General features: G+C 42.6%; 2 protein-coding genes across 3 annotated transcripts in view; one reads left to right on the forward strand and one right to left on the reverse strand.

Annotated features, from left to right (window-relative positions):
• Window positions 1-13,260, forward strand: part of flii (FLII actin remodeling protein) — a 44,190-nt gene extending 30,930 nt beyond the window's left edge. The window contains exons 23-31 of one of the 2 annotated variants that reach the window (XR_007936239.1): window positions 1-210; window positions 2,418-2,572; window positions 6,114-6,174; window positions 6,860-6,988; window positions 7,165-7,271; window positions 9,443-9,548; window positions 10,687-10,785; window positions 10,914-11,186; window positions 11,233-11,509. The exon at window positions 1-210 is cut by the window's left edge and continues 10 nt beyond it. Coding sequence is in view for 1 of the 2 variants with exons in the window: in XM_028814424.2 (XP_028670257.1) it covers window positions 1-210; window positions 2,418-2,572; window positions 6,114-6,174; window positions 6,860-6,988; window positions 7,165-7,271; window positions 9,443-9,548; window positions 10,687-10,752; window positions 12,082-12,216 (969 nt within the window). In the remaining variant the exon portion in view is untranslated. Of the gene's footprint in view, window positions 211-2,417; window positions 2,573-6,113; window positions 6,175-6,859; window positions 6,989-7,164; window positions 7,272-9,442; window positions 9,549-10,686; window positions 10,786-10,913; window positions 11,187-11,232; window positions 11,510-12,081 lie in introns of those variants that run through there. The other variant, XM_028814424.2, reaches the window with a different exon arrangement.
• Window positions 13,261-14,977: 1,717 nt separating this feature from the next.
• llgl1 (LLGL scribble cell polarity complex component 1) overlaps window positions 14,978-16,978 on the reverse strand; it is a 93,640-nt gene continuing 91,639 nt past the window's right edge. Inside the window, exon 23 of the mRNA XM_028814425.2 lies at window positions 14,978-16,516. The gene's annotated coding sequence lies outside the window, so the exon portion shown is untranslated. The remainder of the gene's footprint in view (window positions 16,517-16,978) is intronic.

A 16,978-nucleotide genomic window follows, 5' to 3' on the forward strand; every position in this document is an offset into this window, starting at 1 on the left:
CCTGTTGAGTATGAAGAACAGAAAGAAGGCAAGAACGAAGGGAACAAAAATGGTGAAGATGGTGATGATGAAGATGATAAGCAACCAGAAGAGGATTTTCAGTGTGTGGTTTATTTCTGGCAGGGCAGAGAAGCTTCCAACATGGGTTGGCTTACTTTTACTTTTAGTCTGCAGAAGAAATTTGAGAGTCTTTTCCCTGGAAAGTTGGAGGTAAGTGAACTCCGCTTCTGGTCTGTGTTTGGCCTGTGGTACCTGAAAATGCAATTATAAGTATAGTAGGCCAAAATAAAAGAATAAGAAAACACTTCAAATGTTTGTTTGTTAGGTACGCTTAGTTTTCACTCGTAACTATGCAGATGACATGCGACTCTGTAGTACCTGATAACACAAGTGCATTAAGTCAGTCAGCAGACTGTATGACTAGTGTTATAAATTAGATGAATATGAACTTTTTAAAATTAAATGAAGAGAAAAGTGAAATCCTTATTGTTAGGACTGAACAAAATAGAAATAAGATTTTAAGCAAATTAGGAAATTTGGCAGACCAAAAAAGAGTTCTTTTTAACGCTGACTTGACATTCAAACCTTGTATGGTTTCCATTAAGTTAGCATTTTTTCATTTATGAAGTATTGCACGAATTAGACCATATCTCCGTCTACAATTGTGTAAGAAGCTGACTCGTACATTTATCTTCTCCGGCTTAGATTACCGCAGTGCTTTGTTTGCTGGAGTACATAAATACGTATTAGGGAGGCTGCAACTCGTATGGAATGATGGACCAAGAGCACTGATGACACACACCAGTAAAAGGGAACATATAACCCCTGCTCTGATTAAATCTACGTTGGCTTCCCATTTCTTCTAGAATTGATTTTAAAATCCTTTTATTAGTTTTTAAGGCAGTAAATGGCGTAGCGCCGTCATAGATCTCTGAATGTCTAACAGAAGGTGTTCTCCATCTCTTACACTGGGGAGAAAAGTTCACCCATTCCAGACAGAGCACCTGTGGACTGATGGCTCTGCCTCCTATCACTACTCTTCGGGGAGACACTTGTCCAGTTATTTCTCTCTTAAAGATATTGAAGCATTGGCATTCTGCCTAGAGTTACTTTGCCAAGAGGGTTTGCCATTTAAGTTCATAGCAGGTTAAGTAAGTATAATTCAGTCAGTCGTAATTAAATGGAACAAAAGGCATGTGATGTCCTTAGATATCCAGGACTGCAATTGCTGAAGGGATCGGCATGTCTATACCCTTTGTAATAAGGATGGTGTATTGCCATTGAAAATAGCAAGAAATTTCTGATGGGTACTGGTCATATTTTTACATAAGGATTTAATTTCATCCATTTTGTACATATTGTCCTTAGCCATTAATAATTAAATGGTACATTAAGGCCCCGGGCCCAACCTCAGTGGGAGCAAAATAAGGTAGTCATGCTATCCTGTCCCTTCAACCATGAATCCATCTACTAGCATCCATCCATTCATCCATTTTCCAACCCACTGAATCCGAACACAGGGTCACGGGGGTCTGCCGGAGCCAATCCCAGCCAACACAGGGCACAAGGCAGGAAACAATCCTGGGCAGGGTGCCAACCCACCGCAGCCATCTACTAGCAGACTGACTTAATCCAGTTCAGGGTCTTAAATGCAATCCCACACGCACATCCACAGTCGCTTCCATAAAGTAGCCTGCATGTGGTTGATCAGAGTGTCTGGGGTTACTGACACCCTCTCCTCACCCCAAAAATGTGCAAACTCTGGGGGTTTTAAGGAAACGGTGCCAATCCCAGCTTGTTAACGGTTGCAGCAAATTTGTTGGGGTGAACATGTGCAAAGATCGTTCCCAATCCCAAGAGGCCACACCACCCACTGTGACGTCAATTCCCTCAGCAGCTGTGTAGTAGGTGAGGTGATTGAGGTCATTGTGTGCAAGCTGAGAAAATAGTTTCACTTTTTTTTTTTTTTTTAATAGAAGAAGGTGGCAAATACTTCAACTCTCCTTTTGTTTTAAATCCATTCTGTACCCCTTTGGTCTTCCATTTTTGGGGATAAGGCTCATGCCGTTGTACAATGGTGAAGTTACAGAATGGACAAAGAGTGTCTTTAAACTTCACAGTGTAGATACAGGAGAGAGCACATCATGTCACCTTTCATTGTAACATTTAATTAGCTGGTTAGTCTAAAATTATTTTGGATTAATGTAAATTGTTTTTTTTTTTTTTTTCCACTTTCACTTAAAAAAAATTAACTCCTAATTAACTCAAAAAGTCATTTTGTTCCACTATAATTGTTTTGTGTTTGTGTTTGTCTTTTTGTGTTGGGAACGTTTTCAATATTTTGGTCAAAATCCTCTTTTCCTGCCTGTTTTGCCAACACAAAGACCTTTTTTTTTTTTTTTTTTTTTTCTCTACAGGTTGTTCGAATGACTCAGCAGCAAGAAAATCTGAAATTCCTGTCTCATTTTAAGAGAAAATTCATTATTCATAAAGGAAAAAGAAAACTGAAGGATGACCACGTGCAGCCCAGTCTTTATCACTTAAGAACAAATGGCAGTGCCCTGTGTACGAGGTAAGCAGTTATTGGTGACCTGAATTCCTGTGACGACTTTTGTCTTTTTCTTCAGCCTCTATAATTTTTCAAACCACTTGTGCTTGGCTTGATCATCTTCGGTAGAAGAATACTACGGTTATCCCACACAGTCGAGCCCAACTTCCTTAACAACAAGCCCCAGGTTTCAACAACAGGAGCTGAAGTTCACTCTGAAGCTGCTCATTTACAGGCTGGATTGCCAGTTCATACTGGTGGGGACTCATCCCTGGGCTGAAGCAGCTTGTCAGCACAGTTAGAATATTTACGAAGCCCCTTGCTGCCGCATAGCCCTCCCAAACATCCATCCATCCATTTTTCAACCCGCTGAATCCGAACACAGGGTCACGGGGGTCTGCTGGAGCCAATCCCAGCCAACACAGGGCACAAGGCAGGAACTAATCCCGGGCAGGGTGCCAACCCACCGCAGGACACACACAAACACAAGCACACACACTAGGGCCAATTTAGAATCGCCAATCCACCTAACCTGCATGTCTTTGGACTGTGGGAGGAAACCCACGCAGACACGGGGAGAACATGCAAACTCCAAGCAGGGAGGACCCGGGAAGCGAACCCAGGTCCCCAGGTCTCCCAACTGCGAGGCAGCAGCGCTACCCACTGCGCCACCGTGCCACCCCCTCCCAAACATACACACCCTTAAACCTAAATATCAAAACCACTCCCATTTGAAAGTCTGAACTGTCTCAAGTGAAATAACTGAATGCAGAAAATAACCGTGGAGGACGGCTAACTAGTGAATAAACCTGTAAATGTCCTGAATGTTCTGTGACTTCATTTTTTCTCCTGCTGAAAAATGATGCATTTTAAGACCCGCATGAAGCTGTAGCTTTGATAGAAAATGGCAGGAACATCTAGCAGGAGAATCTTTTGCCGAACCATTGCTGCTGCTATCAAACTGCTCCATTACTGATAAAAAAAAAAAGCCATTGTTAACTCTTTGTGGGCTGAATCTTTTTTTCAAAAAACACAATTTCTGTGTGAAACCATTGCTTTGTGTGCTTGTCAGAAAAGTAACATAAAACATCTATTGCCGCGTGCTTTGGGCACGCTGGCTCCCAGGCTGTCTTCACGTGGCGGGGAATGGGGGCAGCAGTGGTGGTCATAGTGCATTGTTATCTGGTTTGTACCCTTTGTCACTGTAACTGGCGGTGCTCCCAAGCGAACGTTGCCATAGGCATGTCAGCTACACAAACCTGCTCAGCACCATGATCAGCTGATGCGGGTACCTCACATTCATTTTCAATCACTTGAATCAAAATCGGAGTCTGAAAAGTCACAGTCCAATTCAGCGATAATGTGCAAAACATCGTCCACGGAGTATTTTGCTTTGCACGTTTGCTTTGATCTCTCGACCAGATGTTGATGCCATTTTTGCCGTCGTTTGCCCCTTTCTATTCACCTGAGCGCATGGAATCTCAGTCAAACCAATGAATTTAACATTCTTTCTAGCAAAGAGAGTCCAACTAAAACATAACGGTGGGTTTTGCCATCATTTACAATTGATTACCCCTCCTTTGGACAAAAGTCGACATCTGCCCCGAAAGAGTTAAGGTGTACTTCTGGACCAAACAGGGAGTCCTGGCTCACCTAGTGCCCTGATTGGTCAGTAACCCAGTCCAACAAATCCCACACAGAAGTTCTCTTTAAAACCCAAATTGGCAACAAAAGGTGTCGGCAAACATTGTAGGACATACAAACACAAAGATCACTACAGACAATTTAGGACTATTAATGGAAATGATGAAATAATTAATGTAACATTTCAAATATTGTTTTTCCCCCTTTTTATTATTTTGTTTTGCCGGTTGTCCTTATTACTCTTTCTTGTGTGGTTTTGGCTTATTTACAGTGGTGTGAAAAACTATTTGCCCCCTTCCTGATTTCTTATTCTTTTGCATGTTTGTCACACAAAATGTTTCTGATCATCAAACACATTTAACCATTAGTCAAATATAACACAAGTAAACACAAAATGCAGTTTTTAAATGATGGTGTTTATTATTTAGGGAGAAAAAAAATCCAAACCTACATGGCCCTGTGTGAAAAAGTAATTGCCCCCTTGTTAAAAAATAACCTAACTGTGGTGTATCACACCTGAGTTCAATTTCCGTAGCCACCCCCAGGCCTGATTACTGCCACACCTGTTTCAATCAAGAAATCACTTAACTACGAGCTGCCTGACACAGAGAAGTAGACCAAAAGCACCTCAAAAGCTAGACATCATGCCAAGATCCAAAGAAATTCAGGAACAAATGAGAACAGAAGTAATTGAGATCTATCAGTCTGGTAAAGGTTATAAAGCCATTTCTAAAGCTTTGGGACTCCAGCGAACCACAGTGAGAGCCATTATCCACAAATGGCAAAAACATGGAACAGTGGTGAACCTTCCCAGGAGTGGCCGGCCGACCAAAATTACCCCAAGAGCGCAGAGACGACTCATCCGAGAGGTCACAAAAGACCCCAGGACAACGTCTAAAGAACTGCAGGCCTCACTTGCCTCAATTAAGGTCAGTGTTCACGACTCCACCATAAGAAAGAGACTGGGCAAAAACGGCCTGCATGGCAGATTTCCAAGATGCAAACCACTGTTAAGCAAAAAGAACATTAGGGCTCGTCTCAATTTTGCTAAGAAACATCTCAATGATTGCCAAGACTTTTGGGAAAATACCTTGTGGACTGATGAGTCAAAAGTTGAACTTTTTGGAAGGCAAATGTCCCGTTACATCTGGCGTAAAAGGAACACAGCATTTCAGAAAAAGAACATCATACCAACAGTAAAATATGGTGGTGGTAGTGTGATGGTCTGGGGTTGTTTTGCTGCTTCAGGACCTGGAAGGCTTGCTGTGATAGATGGAACCATGAATTCTACTGTCTACCAAAAAATCCTGAAGGAGAATGTCCGGCCATCTTTTCGTCAACTCAAGCTGAAGCGATCTTGGGTGCTGCAACAGGACAATGACCCAAAACACACCAGCAAATCCACCTCTGAATGGCTGAAGAAAAACAAAATGAAGACTTTGGAGTGGCCTAGTCAAAGTCCTGACCTGAATCCAATTGAGATGCTATGGCATGACCTTAAAAAGGCGGTTCATGCTAGAAAACCCTCAAATAAAGCTGAATTACAACAATTTTGCAAAGATGAGTGGGCCAAAATTCCTCCAGAGCGCTGTAAAAGACTCATTGCAAGTTATCGCAAACGCTTGATTGCAGTTATTGCTGTTAAGGGTGGCCCAACCAGTTATTAGGTTCAGGGGGCAATTACTTTTTCACACAGGGCCATGTAGGTTTGGATTTTTTTTTCTCCCTAAATAATAAAAACCACCATTTACAAACTGCATTTTGTGTTTACTTGTGTTATATTTGACTAATGGTTAAATGTGTTTGATGATCAGAAACATTTTGTGTGACAAACATGCAAAAGAATAAGAAATCAGGAAGGGGGCAAATAGTTTTTCACACCACTGTATTTATTTACTTATTTTTTCTGTGTCCGTCGTAGGTGTATCCAGATTAACACAGACTCAAGCTTGCTGAACTCAGAATTCTGCTTTATCTTGAAGGTAAGAGAACTCTGAAGAAATGTTAAATGTGAACTCAATCTCCAGCAAAGCGGAAGAACGTGCAACAGCAACGGTTTTGTATCCCAATAATGTTTGCGTTGTTACGCCCTGTGCATTCTGTACTTGTGTGCTGTAAGTGGAGTACACAGCAAAAATACGGAGAGAATTCTGTTGAGACTCTCCCTTAATGTCAACATTGCTATACGTTCTTCTACCATTAGTTTGTTTTTATTGATTGTTGGCCTGGGTCATTATTTTGGGTTTAGATTTAAAAACTTAAAAGGATTAGATAAGTCCGCCACTTGTGATAAGTAGGTTTTTTCTACAACCTTAGGCCTCTGGAGATGACGGTAGAAAGCACAATCGCAATATGTGACTTTTTTCTTCATTATAGCATTAAAATGTGGTGTGCGTTGTTGTTCTTGTTGGTATCCCTTATCTGTACTGTACTGATATGATTTTGATATCGTGTGGGATGCTCATATAACCAACTAAGAAACTACTGGTGGCCACATTGAGTTGCTGTGTGAAGCAAGATCTTTGAGAGCAAGTAATTGTTGTACCCTCAAATGCACAACTGGGATTACATCTCTTATAACTGGAATAAAATAAATTCAAGTTCAAAGTTTGCCAGAAGGCCATATTGATTCCATTTTTTTTTTAACTACCAAATATATTCTTCCAGGTGCCTTTTGAAAGTACAGACAACCAGGGAATAGTGTACACATGGGTGGGACGCGCAGCAGACCCTGATGAAGCTAAACTTGCAGAAGAAATTATGAACACCATGTTTGATGAAACCTACAGCAAGCAGGTAGATTCCAGAGCAATATTTGTAAGCAATGTGGTAATAGGAATTTTAAACCTCTTAAAAATCTGGACACTAAGTTTGCAAGTATTTTCAGTTTTAGGGAGATTAAAATACAAATAACAAAAGTCTGCATTGCCACACTTAGTGATTTCAGAGTTTAATACAAATTGTTGTTTCAGGTAATCAATGAAGGAGAGGAACCTGAAAATTTCTTTTGGGTTGGTATAGGATCGCAGAAGGAATATGATGAGGATGCAGAATACATGAAGCACGCTAGGCTTTTCAGGTTAGTGAATAACTTCTTACATCTTCTAGCACATTCCCCGCAAACGTGACCAGCAAATCAAAAGCACGCAAGTTCAAATGTAATGAAAAGGAGATCATTTTTGATAAGAGCATAGAACAAAGGAGCGAGCATTTAGTCACTACAGAGGAGTTCTGCGTCCCCCGGTAGCATAGATGAACGAGATGATGCCTGCTTACACAATAATGAAGTCTTTCTTCATCTCAGGTATGTACCCCCCCCCCCCCATATTGTATCTAGAAATGAAAAATGAACATTAATACCGTGCATATATCGGTATTTTTCTGTTCATAGCAACTATCATTTCAGACACGAGTTCTGAACTGTGACATCACTGGTGTTTGTTCCACAGATCCAGGATGAAACGTGCAGTAAGAACGGTACACACTGGACTAGCATGCACTTTCTCCATTGATTTGTAATTCCTAACAGCTTTGAGGCGTTTAAGGAGTGATGCCTCTGGCTTCTAGTTGATTGGGCCATCCATTGTGCTAATCTAGACAGACATATATAAAGCCTGTGCTTTGTGCGCACCGTGACTTTACATTCAGGACCTCTCGATCAGCATTCTGCTGCATCCCAAGCTCTGACTTGGGTTTCTACTTTTAAAGCAACAGGAGTATTGCATCTTTCCAGTCAGGAGGACCACTCAGTGAGCACAGTTTTTTTTTAAAGGCATGCTTTTGCTTTCTTTTTGTTGTGTGACACAAAGACTTTGAATCCAATGCCTGGGTGTAGTTAGTGGGTTGGTTCCATCTCCACAATAGCCAAGTGGACTGCTGCATCCTGGATGTATTGCTGTTGTCATTTGGCATCGTCTAGTCAAGAAGTTAACCCGTACTTGGACAAGGTGTTGTGTTTAGGGAATTACTGAGTGCTGCAGGTGCCTTGTAGCAAAGCAGTGTGCAGAAGCAGATCAGTGATGTTAACACTCCAGATCTGGAGTGTTTGGCATAGGAGATTGGACTGAGATTTGGTGTCACGAACAGAGGCCCTCCATCCCTCCTCCAGAGTCTTCATGTGTAACTCCTCGCTGGTGGAATGAGCTGCAAACCTCCATTTGAACCTCTTGACTTCATCAACGTGTTTAAGAAGTGTCTGAAGACTCTCTCGTTTGGTGAATTTTTGCCGAACTGCTGTTAGGGTTTTGTAACCTTGGATTTGTAACTCCATTATATTTTGTTCTCGTCTCTTCACTGGTGATAATCAGTTTTGTATCCTTTGTCATGTTGTACTTGTTCCCAAATCGTCCCCAGACTGATGTTAACTCGATTACGTTTACCGGTTTTGTAAGCTGTTTTATACAAAAGCATCTGCTAAGCAAATAAATGTGAATGAGGAACCAGTTTAGATCATGGAAGAACATCTTGAACATATGAGCTTCAGAGTACAAGAGACAAAGGTGGTACATACTGTATAGTTCATACCAGATGACTGGCATCACAACAGTCGTTAAAAAGGTTAAACACTTAGTTTGGATGATCATTTTTGTGACAATTATGAGAGAGTCGCTGAGCTTTCATTAGTGATTTTAACATTCTGAGGAGTTGATGTTGAAGTTGGACAGACATGTTAGCTTCTGCTGTTTCTGTCCTTAAAGACCTCTAGGGGGCACATGAGGGATTCTTGACAGCCAAAATTGCAACCTGAAAAATCAGCCATCCACCAGAAATGCTGGCAGTGACCTTCTAAATTGTCAAGACGAGCATTCAAGGCTCTGGTGACGCGTGTGAGGTCTAAGGTTTAAGACCAAGACGAAGGCTCATCCTGTCTGCTGAAGGCAAGCACCTGGTTAAAGTGGAACATAACGGCAAGAAGAAAATGAAAGTTAATAAGAGGGCCAACCATAATAAACTAAACCTGTAAACAGGTAAATAAATTGTAATGCATCATTGGGACGAAGCTGAAGATCTGCTGTAACGCTGAACTTCACTCCACAGCCCCCCAGTGTTAACTCCTTGCACTGAAGTTCATCATCATCTGCAGGTTCTTCTCTTTCTTGGTTGTTCATACTTGGTGTTCTGAGTTTAGCAAGATTAAACAATTTACAGCTCTACTTAGTAATATTGAGAGAGTACTTTAAAAACAATCACAATTTTATAGCTGAACATTTTTTTTCAGTCCGTGTTTAACTGTCCCCCCTTGTATTTCAGATGTTCCAATGAGAAGGGCTACTTCTCAGTATCGGAGAAATGTTCAGACTTCTGTCAGGACGACTTGGCAGATGACGACATCATGCTTTTAGACAACGGCAAAGAGGTGAGCCTCGTAGGGACAGTCTGGGATTGTCTACAGCAGAAGGCCACAGCCTTTCACTACACTCGATCTCTTTACTTTCAAGTGGACTTCTGACGCTTTGCTTTTCTTCTTTTCTGTTTTTAATTCATTTAGTACTCTCTGTACAGATTCATGTTTTTTAGGCATTTCTCTAAAGCTTTGTGCAGGTGGTCGTCTCGTTCGTTTTTGGACGTGTTACAGAAGTTGCTTTTCCTTCCATTTGTTTCTGTTCACATCATAGATCTGAATTGGGCATATTTTATATAATACTCTTTCACATTTTGTATAAAATTGTTTTATCCCCCCAACACCCCTTGTCAAGCAACACTCACTACCCCAGAATGACCAAGCATTAGGCTTTTAATAAATCTACAGAGGTTTTGAAAATTGTTTCCACTTTGACATTCTGAGGTACTTACTGAGCGTTGCTTGATGTGCAGAAAAAACAATTTAAATGATTTTAGCACAACGCTGCAATGTAAAGGAAAGGTGACGGGGTCTGAAGACTTTCTGAAGCCATTCCATACAACTGAGGGGACATCCCCTGACAGCCCCCCTGTTAACACCATGGCTCCTGGGTTCACGTCTTGTGGGTGTAGTTTACGTGTTCTCCCCACATCCCTGCACTTGGGGGTCACAAATTTAAATCCTGAAGGGTTTGTTACTGCTGCTAATGGTGACTGCTCCTTTCAAATTATTTTTATATGACTTACCTTTTAAGACACAGTCACTATATCTTCATATAATGTCAGTTTCAAAAGAATATTGAGCTGCTGTTGTCTACAAAACAAATTGGATGGTCTTGGGGGGGTTTAACGACAGTTTTGGAAATGTGTGGTGTAGCAAAATGAGAGCAACTATAAAGCCACAGGATTAAATATGTTTTCATCAGCAGCAATAAATGCCTTCTAATTAAGAAGCAGGATGAAGTAAAGATGTTGACCCACAAAGGAACTGTGTTTTTGAGACCCCCTTGTTTAGCTGGTCAGAAGTAGGCTTGAGTGATTCTTGTTATTTAGTTGATGGCCATCTCACATCAGGCGACTTCTCCAGTAATTTTCTGTTGTATACACATATGGTACACACAGTAGATAAAAATAATTTGTTTTGTTTTGTTAAGGTTTACATGTGGGTTGGAACTCAGACCAGTCAAGTGGAGATCAAACTGAGCTTAAAAGCTTGCCAGGTAAAAGCCTTTTTTTTTTTTTTGTTTTGTTCAGTAAATTAATTCTTAACATCCAACCACCAAATCCATCCACAAACACACAATGAAGGCCAATTTTACTAACAAGTATTGTTTATAAAGATAACTAATCCGCATTTACTCGTCTTTTTTTTTTTGTTCAGTAAATTAATTGTTAACATCCAACCACCAAATCCATCCACAAACACACAATGAAGGCCAATTTTACTAACCAATATTGTTTATAAAGATAACTAATCCACATTTACAATGAAGGCCAATTTTACTAACCAGTATTGTTTATAAATATAACTAATCCACATGTACTCGTCCTTCAGCAACCCTGGCCAAAGCAGACTGCTGCATTGGGTGGCTTTGCACTTTGACCTAAACAGACCAACCACTCTGTTAAACTTCCATTAAAGTAACGTGGTACAGTCCAGTCCAGGCCTGTGTGCCAGTGCATTCAAAAGCCAAGGTCAGCTGGAGTGCGACAGCCAGGGTTTGCCAAGTAAACCATGCCGTTAACGCTAAAGGCTGTGACGACAGTCCCAATAAGCCACAGCATCATTTCTTTAATGTTTTTTTGTGAGGTGAGCTGTTTAGTAAAATAAAGCGCAAAGAAAAATTTGACCTCACAAGTACACTGAGATCAAGCACGGCTATCACTGCAGGAGAAGTAGAGGGCAAGGCGGGCAGCTGAAGGGCACATCATTGGCAGTGCTGCCACTTTTTCCTCAAATATGAATCCCTGCTGTTCTCTGCCTCCTTTCATAGCAAACCCATTGAGTGAGAGTGGAGGGCTTCCATTCCCACGACTGACTCGGGGTCACACAGTCTCATTTGCGAAACCTGCAGCTCCTTATGCAGAGGTGGCGCAAGTAATCTGAGCAAACGCTTCCGTCAGTGCTAACGACCATTGTGATCTCTTTATCCTTTTGTGGCCTGCAGATTCTCACATTAGCTGGAGATCTGCCCAAACAGTAAGTGGCATTTAGGGAGTTGCGTCAAGCAGAGTGGCTCTTCCATCCTAGACCCTAATGGGCAGCAGTGGCCCAATACCATTTGCCTTTTTTGCCAAATGCAGGTGTCCTGCTATAGGCATGCCTTTTTAAAATAATTTTATTGATTAACAACTTTAAAGATAAGAGCCAACTGCTGAACCCCCGCCACTGTGAGCAGATTTCACAATCACTGAATCTGCCGTTTGCTCTCCTAATGCATCTGGTACATATAGATTGCAGGTGGTGGTCCTCCTTGATGGAGGTGGTCTCAGCTTTAGGTAGGATGTTTATTTAATGGCTCATCTGTCCTAACCCCCTTTCTTCTAAGGTTTACATCCAGCACATGAGGTCAAAGGATCAGGAGCACCCTAGAAAACTACGGCTTGTCCGAAAAGGAAACGAACCGCACAATTTCACCCGCTGCTTCCACGCCTGGAGTACCTTCCGGAAGCCACCTGCTTAAAGGAGAGGTTTTTGCATCGCACATTAAATGTTTGATCTTTCAGGATTGCAATAAAAGTATTAAAAGCTGGTAACTTACTGCAGACTTGAACTACGCCTAAGCTTCGCATGCTGCCTGAGAGCACTGTGGCTACGTCATCGATGAGGGAGCGGGCCTGACCTTCAGATAGTGTTCATGCCAAAAACAAAACAAAGATCCACACCACGGCGTGTGTGTGTTTGTAAATCAATGCGTTACAAGAGCTTCGGGCTGACCAGGGTGGGTCTGGAAAATAAAGTGGGGCAACAGCTTTTGTATGGATTTGGTTTTCTTACTCATCTTTTCTAGAGAATCGTAGAGACCAAAAAGGGGAAAAACAAAAATCTATAAAAATTTATTTAGAAGACCGGCACCCTCCAAGATTTGTTTTGTAATTTTACACAAGAAATTGTTTTTTGCAATTGGAGACCTCCAAAAGGCCCTACCACCTTGGACTATTGGCATGTAAGCCCCAGTGAGTCTTTTGATCGATAACCAGTACCTTTTTAAATCAGCAGAGGGCAGTGCAAGCAAAGTGACTTCAATTTATCAGAAACTCGGTGACAGAAGAACCTCGCTGGTCAGCTTAAAGGGGGAAAGGAGGCCCAAAAGCAAGTAGCTGTGCGTTTTTTGCAGCTCTCTAGTAGGTGCGACGGCTAAACAAGGACCCTTGCCATCGAGGACGCAGCCAACTCACAGTCCAAGCCCAGGAGGATATTATTTTTCAAAGATGTGAGAAATCATTCGATCTGAAAAGTTTAGACAAAGCACTGCTACGGCAGGAAACATCAGGCCAGACTATGGCAGCTGCAGCAGCGATAGTTACGCTCGCTACCACCATTGAAACTGGGCTGCTGTTTTGGCTCCCACCATCTATCTTCTCTATGCGGACTCTTCTTGCTCTTTTGCTCCTTTGTTTTTTAATATATACACGTGTCTGATCAATAACCTGGTTTGAAAATTGTAAACAAGTTCTTGTAATTATTTATTTTTAACAGAGCACCTCAATAAAAATCATCACAAGTCTCCTTAGTCCATAGTCTTCTCCGTCCCAAAACGGTCTACGCTCCTGAGGGCTGTGGATTCTGGAGGTTTAGTTGGCCTCTGCCTCCATTCTCTTGATAAATGAACACATGAATAATCAAAGGAACGTGGCGACTTCCCACCGGTCCTAATGTCACGGTTTGTCATTTGGGTACCAGAAAAAACCCTTGGGATGGCATAACCAACTCTTACACGGTTTTTATTCTGCCATGTGGTGTAATATGTCGATTATAAAGCACTTACCCAACTGTCACAAGAAGAGGTTCTTCAAATGGACGTCACTTCGTTTGCAGCTTCACATGGCAAGGAAGTGGGACAGAAGGACACCTCAGGTGACGTGGTGCTGTGGATATCTTCAGGGTTTGTGTCTTTATGACAATATTAGGAAAGAGGAACCAGACTAAAACATATTGACACCATTTCCATATTGTTCTTTACAAAACCTGCATTTCTTGTGTGAAAAAGTAATTGCTCCCTCACTCACTCACTACTTCATTTGACTCAGCTGAATGAACACGGCCAGTCCTGTTGACCCTCATGGTGAGGTTTGATATTCAAGTCATCAGCACAAGCTTCTGGAGGAGCAGCAGGCCTTGAGCAAAGGAAATTCCAGAAAAGAGAAGAGAGTTACAAATGTAGCCCTGTTGCATCTAAACCTTGACTTGTATTGACCACGCCATGACAGTGTGGTCATCGCCACAAGGCTCCTTGAAGGACTGTACGCCTTCCAGAGGAGATGGGAAAAAGGGCTGCTGAAACACTTGCCAGTCGGGAAAACACAACACCACCATTTCTGAAATCCGGGGCTCCACCACACCATGGTGGCAGCCATCACCTTCGAAATGGAGAACATTTCAAACTGTGATGCATCTTTCCAGGTCCAACGAAAGCTCATTCAGTAAGTCAGATTAGGACCCCAGAAGCACACCCAAAGAACTGAATGAAGGCCCCTTTCTCCTCAGTGAAGGTCAGTGTCCATGACTACACAATTAAAAATAGACGAGAGTACAAGTGGGATTTATGGGAGAGGCTGTGGCAGGCTGTTCCTGCGGTCAGTCCATTAAAGCCCACTTCACAAAGAACAGCAGATGTGAAAGACCAATACAAGGTTAGAGGAAACGTTTAGCAGCAATAATCACAGCTAAAGGATCTCCAACCAAGTATTGAAGCCATGAGTGACAGGGGGGTTTGACCCCTCAAACTATTTATTGTGTGTTCACTCCAGCTCCCTTTCTCTAACAACACATTTTGTCTGATGGTTGGAAGCAGTAAACTAGGAGGAGATCAGGAACTTCATCACAGCACCGTCGATCAGTTGTGACACATTTATGTAAAATCTGGAGGTCAGGTTTCCCAAACCTGCATTTGTATGCCTCATCAGTGTGCCCAGAGACCCCGAGTGCCACCAATTCACTTTCTAACAGACTTGGCCAGTTAAGTTGCTTGATGCTGGCAGTACTGGGAAATTGTGCATCCCACATGCTGAGCCATCAAAGATGTTCATTAAGCTACAATTCCTGTTGTTAAAATGTGTAGCTAACCGTATCTCCTCTGGACAACATGAGACTTTACTAAAACTAAACATGGAGGTGGGCGGTTTGGGGTGAACACTCACTCACTGGCACTCCGGGTCGTACCCCGCGGTGTAAACAGCATCAGACTGCAAAAGGCGTAAATAAGAGAAAGAAGCAGCAGCGGGCCGTTAGGAGGCATTAAATGCTTTATTAATATTAAACCCAATATTTTCAACAATATAACAATTCTACCTTCTTTAACGTAAGTACGTGACGGGTACAGTCTACTAAGAAAAACAAATCTACCAACCAATAAAAACCTGAGAGCAGGCGTCACGGCAAAGGTGCCACTTTAAAAAGAACGTAAAAGAACCGGGATTTATTAAATAAAGAACACCACAGCTGATGGGAGTCCACGTTTCTAAGAACAGAAACCGACAATCCCTTCAGAAAACAGAGCAAAGGGGGTCTTTGCTGAGCAGGTCACGTTAGAAACAGCGCTGGCGCCTGGAGCTCGTTATAACTAACAAGTTTTACACAGTAAAAAGTTAATAATTCATACATCTTTATGTAATTCAGGTGCCATAACCACATACTTGTCCCTTTTCACTTCCATTTAGGGATGCAGAATCGATAAAAAAAACAAAAAAAAAAGCAAGCGTTGTCGGCTCTTGGCGGACTCCTGGCGCGTGCCAGCCAAGTGCTCCACTCCTCGGCCATTTTTTTATTCCACCTTTCCACCCACATCCTCTCCGGTACCGCCTGGCTTTGGGTCTCTCGTGTCCAAAGATGGCCCTGACCTTTCGGGTCCCATTCTATATACACGTAATTCTACACCAACAAATGCATTTATGAAGTCGTTCCCCCCCCACCCCGATATGAACATACAAAGGCTCAGAATTTAAACCGAGTGAAATCTTAAAAAGAAAAAAGGCAAACCTCATTGCCGGCCGACAGTGCGTGTGTGTAAACCGTGTGTGCGCGACGCCTTCACGTCATGTTAATACTGTGAGTCACTCGCTACTGCGTCATAAAAGTGACGATGAAACACCACCATCTTTAAGCTGCACAATCACACCCACCTTAATATATTAAAAACAAACAAACAGAAGAAGAAGAAGAAAAGATTCACATTTTAAAAAGCTCCCCATCAGCCTTCTCTGGGTGCACAGGGAGGAAACTTCTGAATGAACTTCATCATCTGGGGTGGACTTTCAGCAAAGCTGGCACAACAAGAGGTGAGCACCCACAACCCCACCCACCCAAAGGCAGTCCTGCTGGTGGCAGTAAGAGGGGCATAAACGAGTCCCAACTAGGTGATCTGGCAGAGGACCTCCACAAAACAAATGTGAATGAAAGGAGTGGCAGGTACAATGAAGGGCAGAGGCAGCACACACCCAATCATCTACTGGCAGTTGGCAGAATTTGGGGGAGGGGTGGTGGCGCTTGGCAGTAAAAATTTAAAAATAATCTTGTTTAAAATTAAGTTTGGCACCTTGTGCTTCACAGGACATCTCCTTTAAAACGGCTGTACAAATACTGGGGAAGAGGAGAGAAGGAGGAGACTGAAGGCCACAAGGGGGCACCAGGGGGGAGTCTTCTGGCAGGAAGCGGCCCAAGTAGGCACACGGCTCCCATTTGTGTAAAGTTTCAAGTCTGCCACGGCCTTCCGCCCACCCAGCGCATCCATCCGCTCTCAAATGTCCCGACTTGGTCAACAGCTCCTGTGTGGGTGGGAATGGAGAGACAAACAGAAAACCGCATTAGTGTCCCACTTTTTTCCTACAGCTACATAACTTGACCCTGCTCTCCGGTCAGCCCCCAAATACACAACACCCCACCATCCCCAACTGTCACTCTGAGCAGGTTAGAAAAGTGCCATCAATATAAATGTCTCTCCTCTTAACAACTGCCACACAAGATGGTGATGCAATGGTTACAAATGACCAGTAGGTGGCACCAACTCCTCCCCACGGTTTGCCAATTACATTGGGGCACACCCTTTTCTTCTGCTTAATTGGTTAAATTCTTGAGCGAGTCTGCGAGACCAAATCTGAGCACACGCCCACAACTCGCCCGCTTTATCAGCGGAGTGCCAAGCCTCTGCACATGAACGCTCTGCAGCATTTTAGTTTGTTCATTAGACTAACAATCTCGGCTCCATTTCTTCATGGCAAAGAACGAAT

Source organism: Erpetoichthys calabaricus, chromosome 11, assembly GCF_900747795.2.
Source record: "Erpetoichthys calabaricus chromosome 11, fErpCal1.3, whole genome shotgun sequence".
Classification (NCBI taxonomy): Eukaryota; Metazoa; Chordata; class Cladistia; order Polypteriformes; family Polypteridae; genus Erpetoichthys; species Erpetoichthys calabaricus.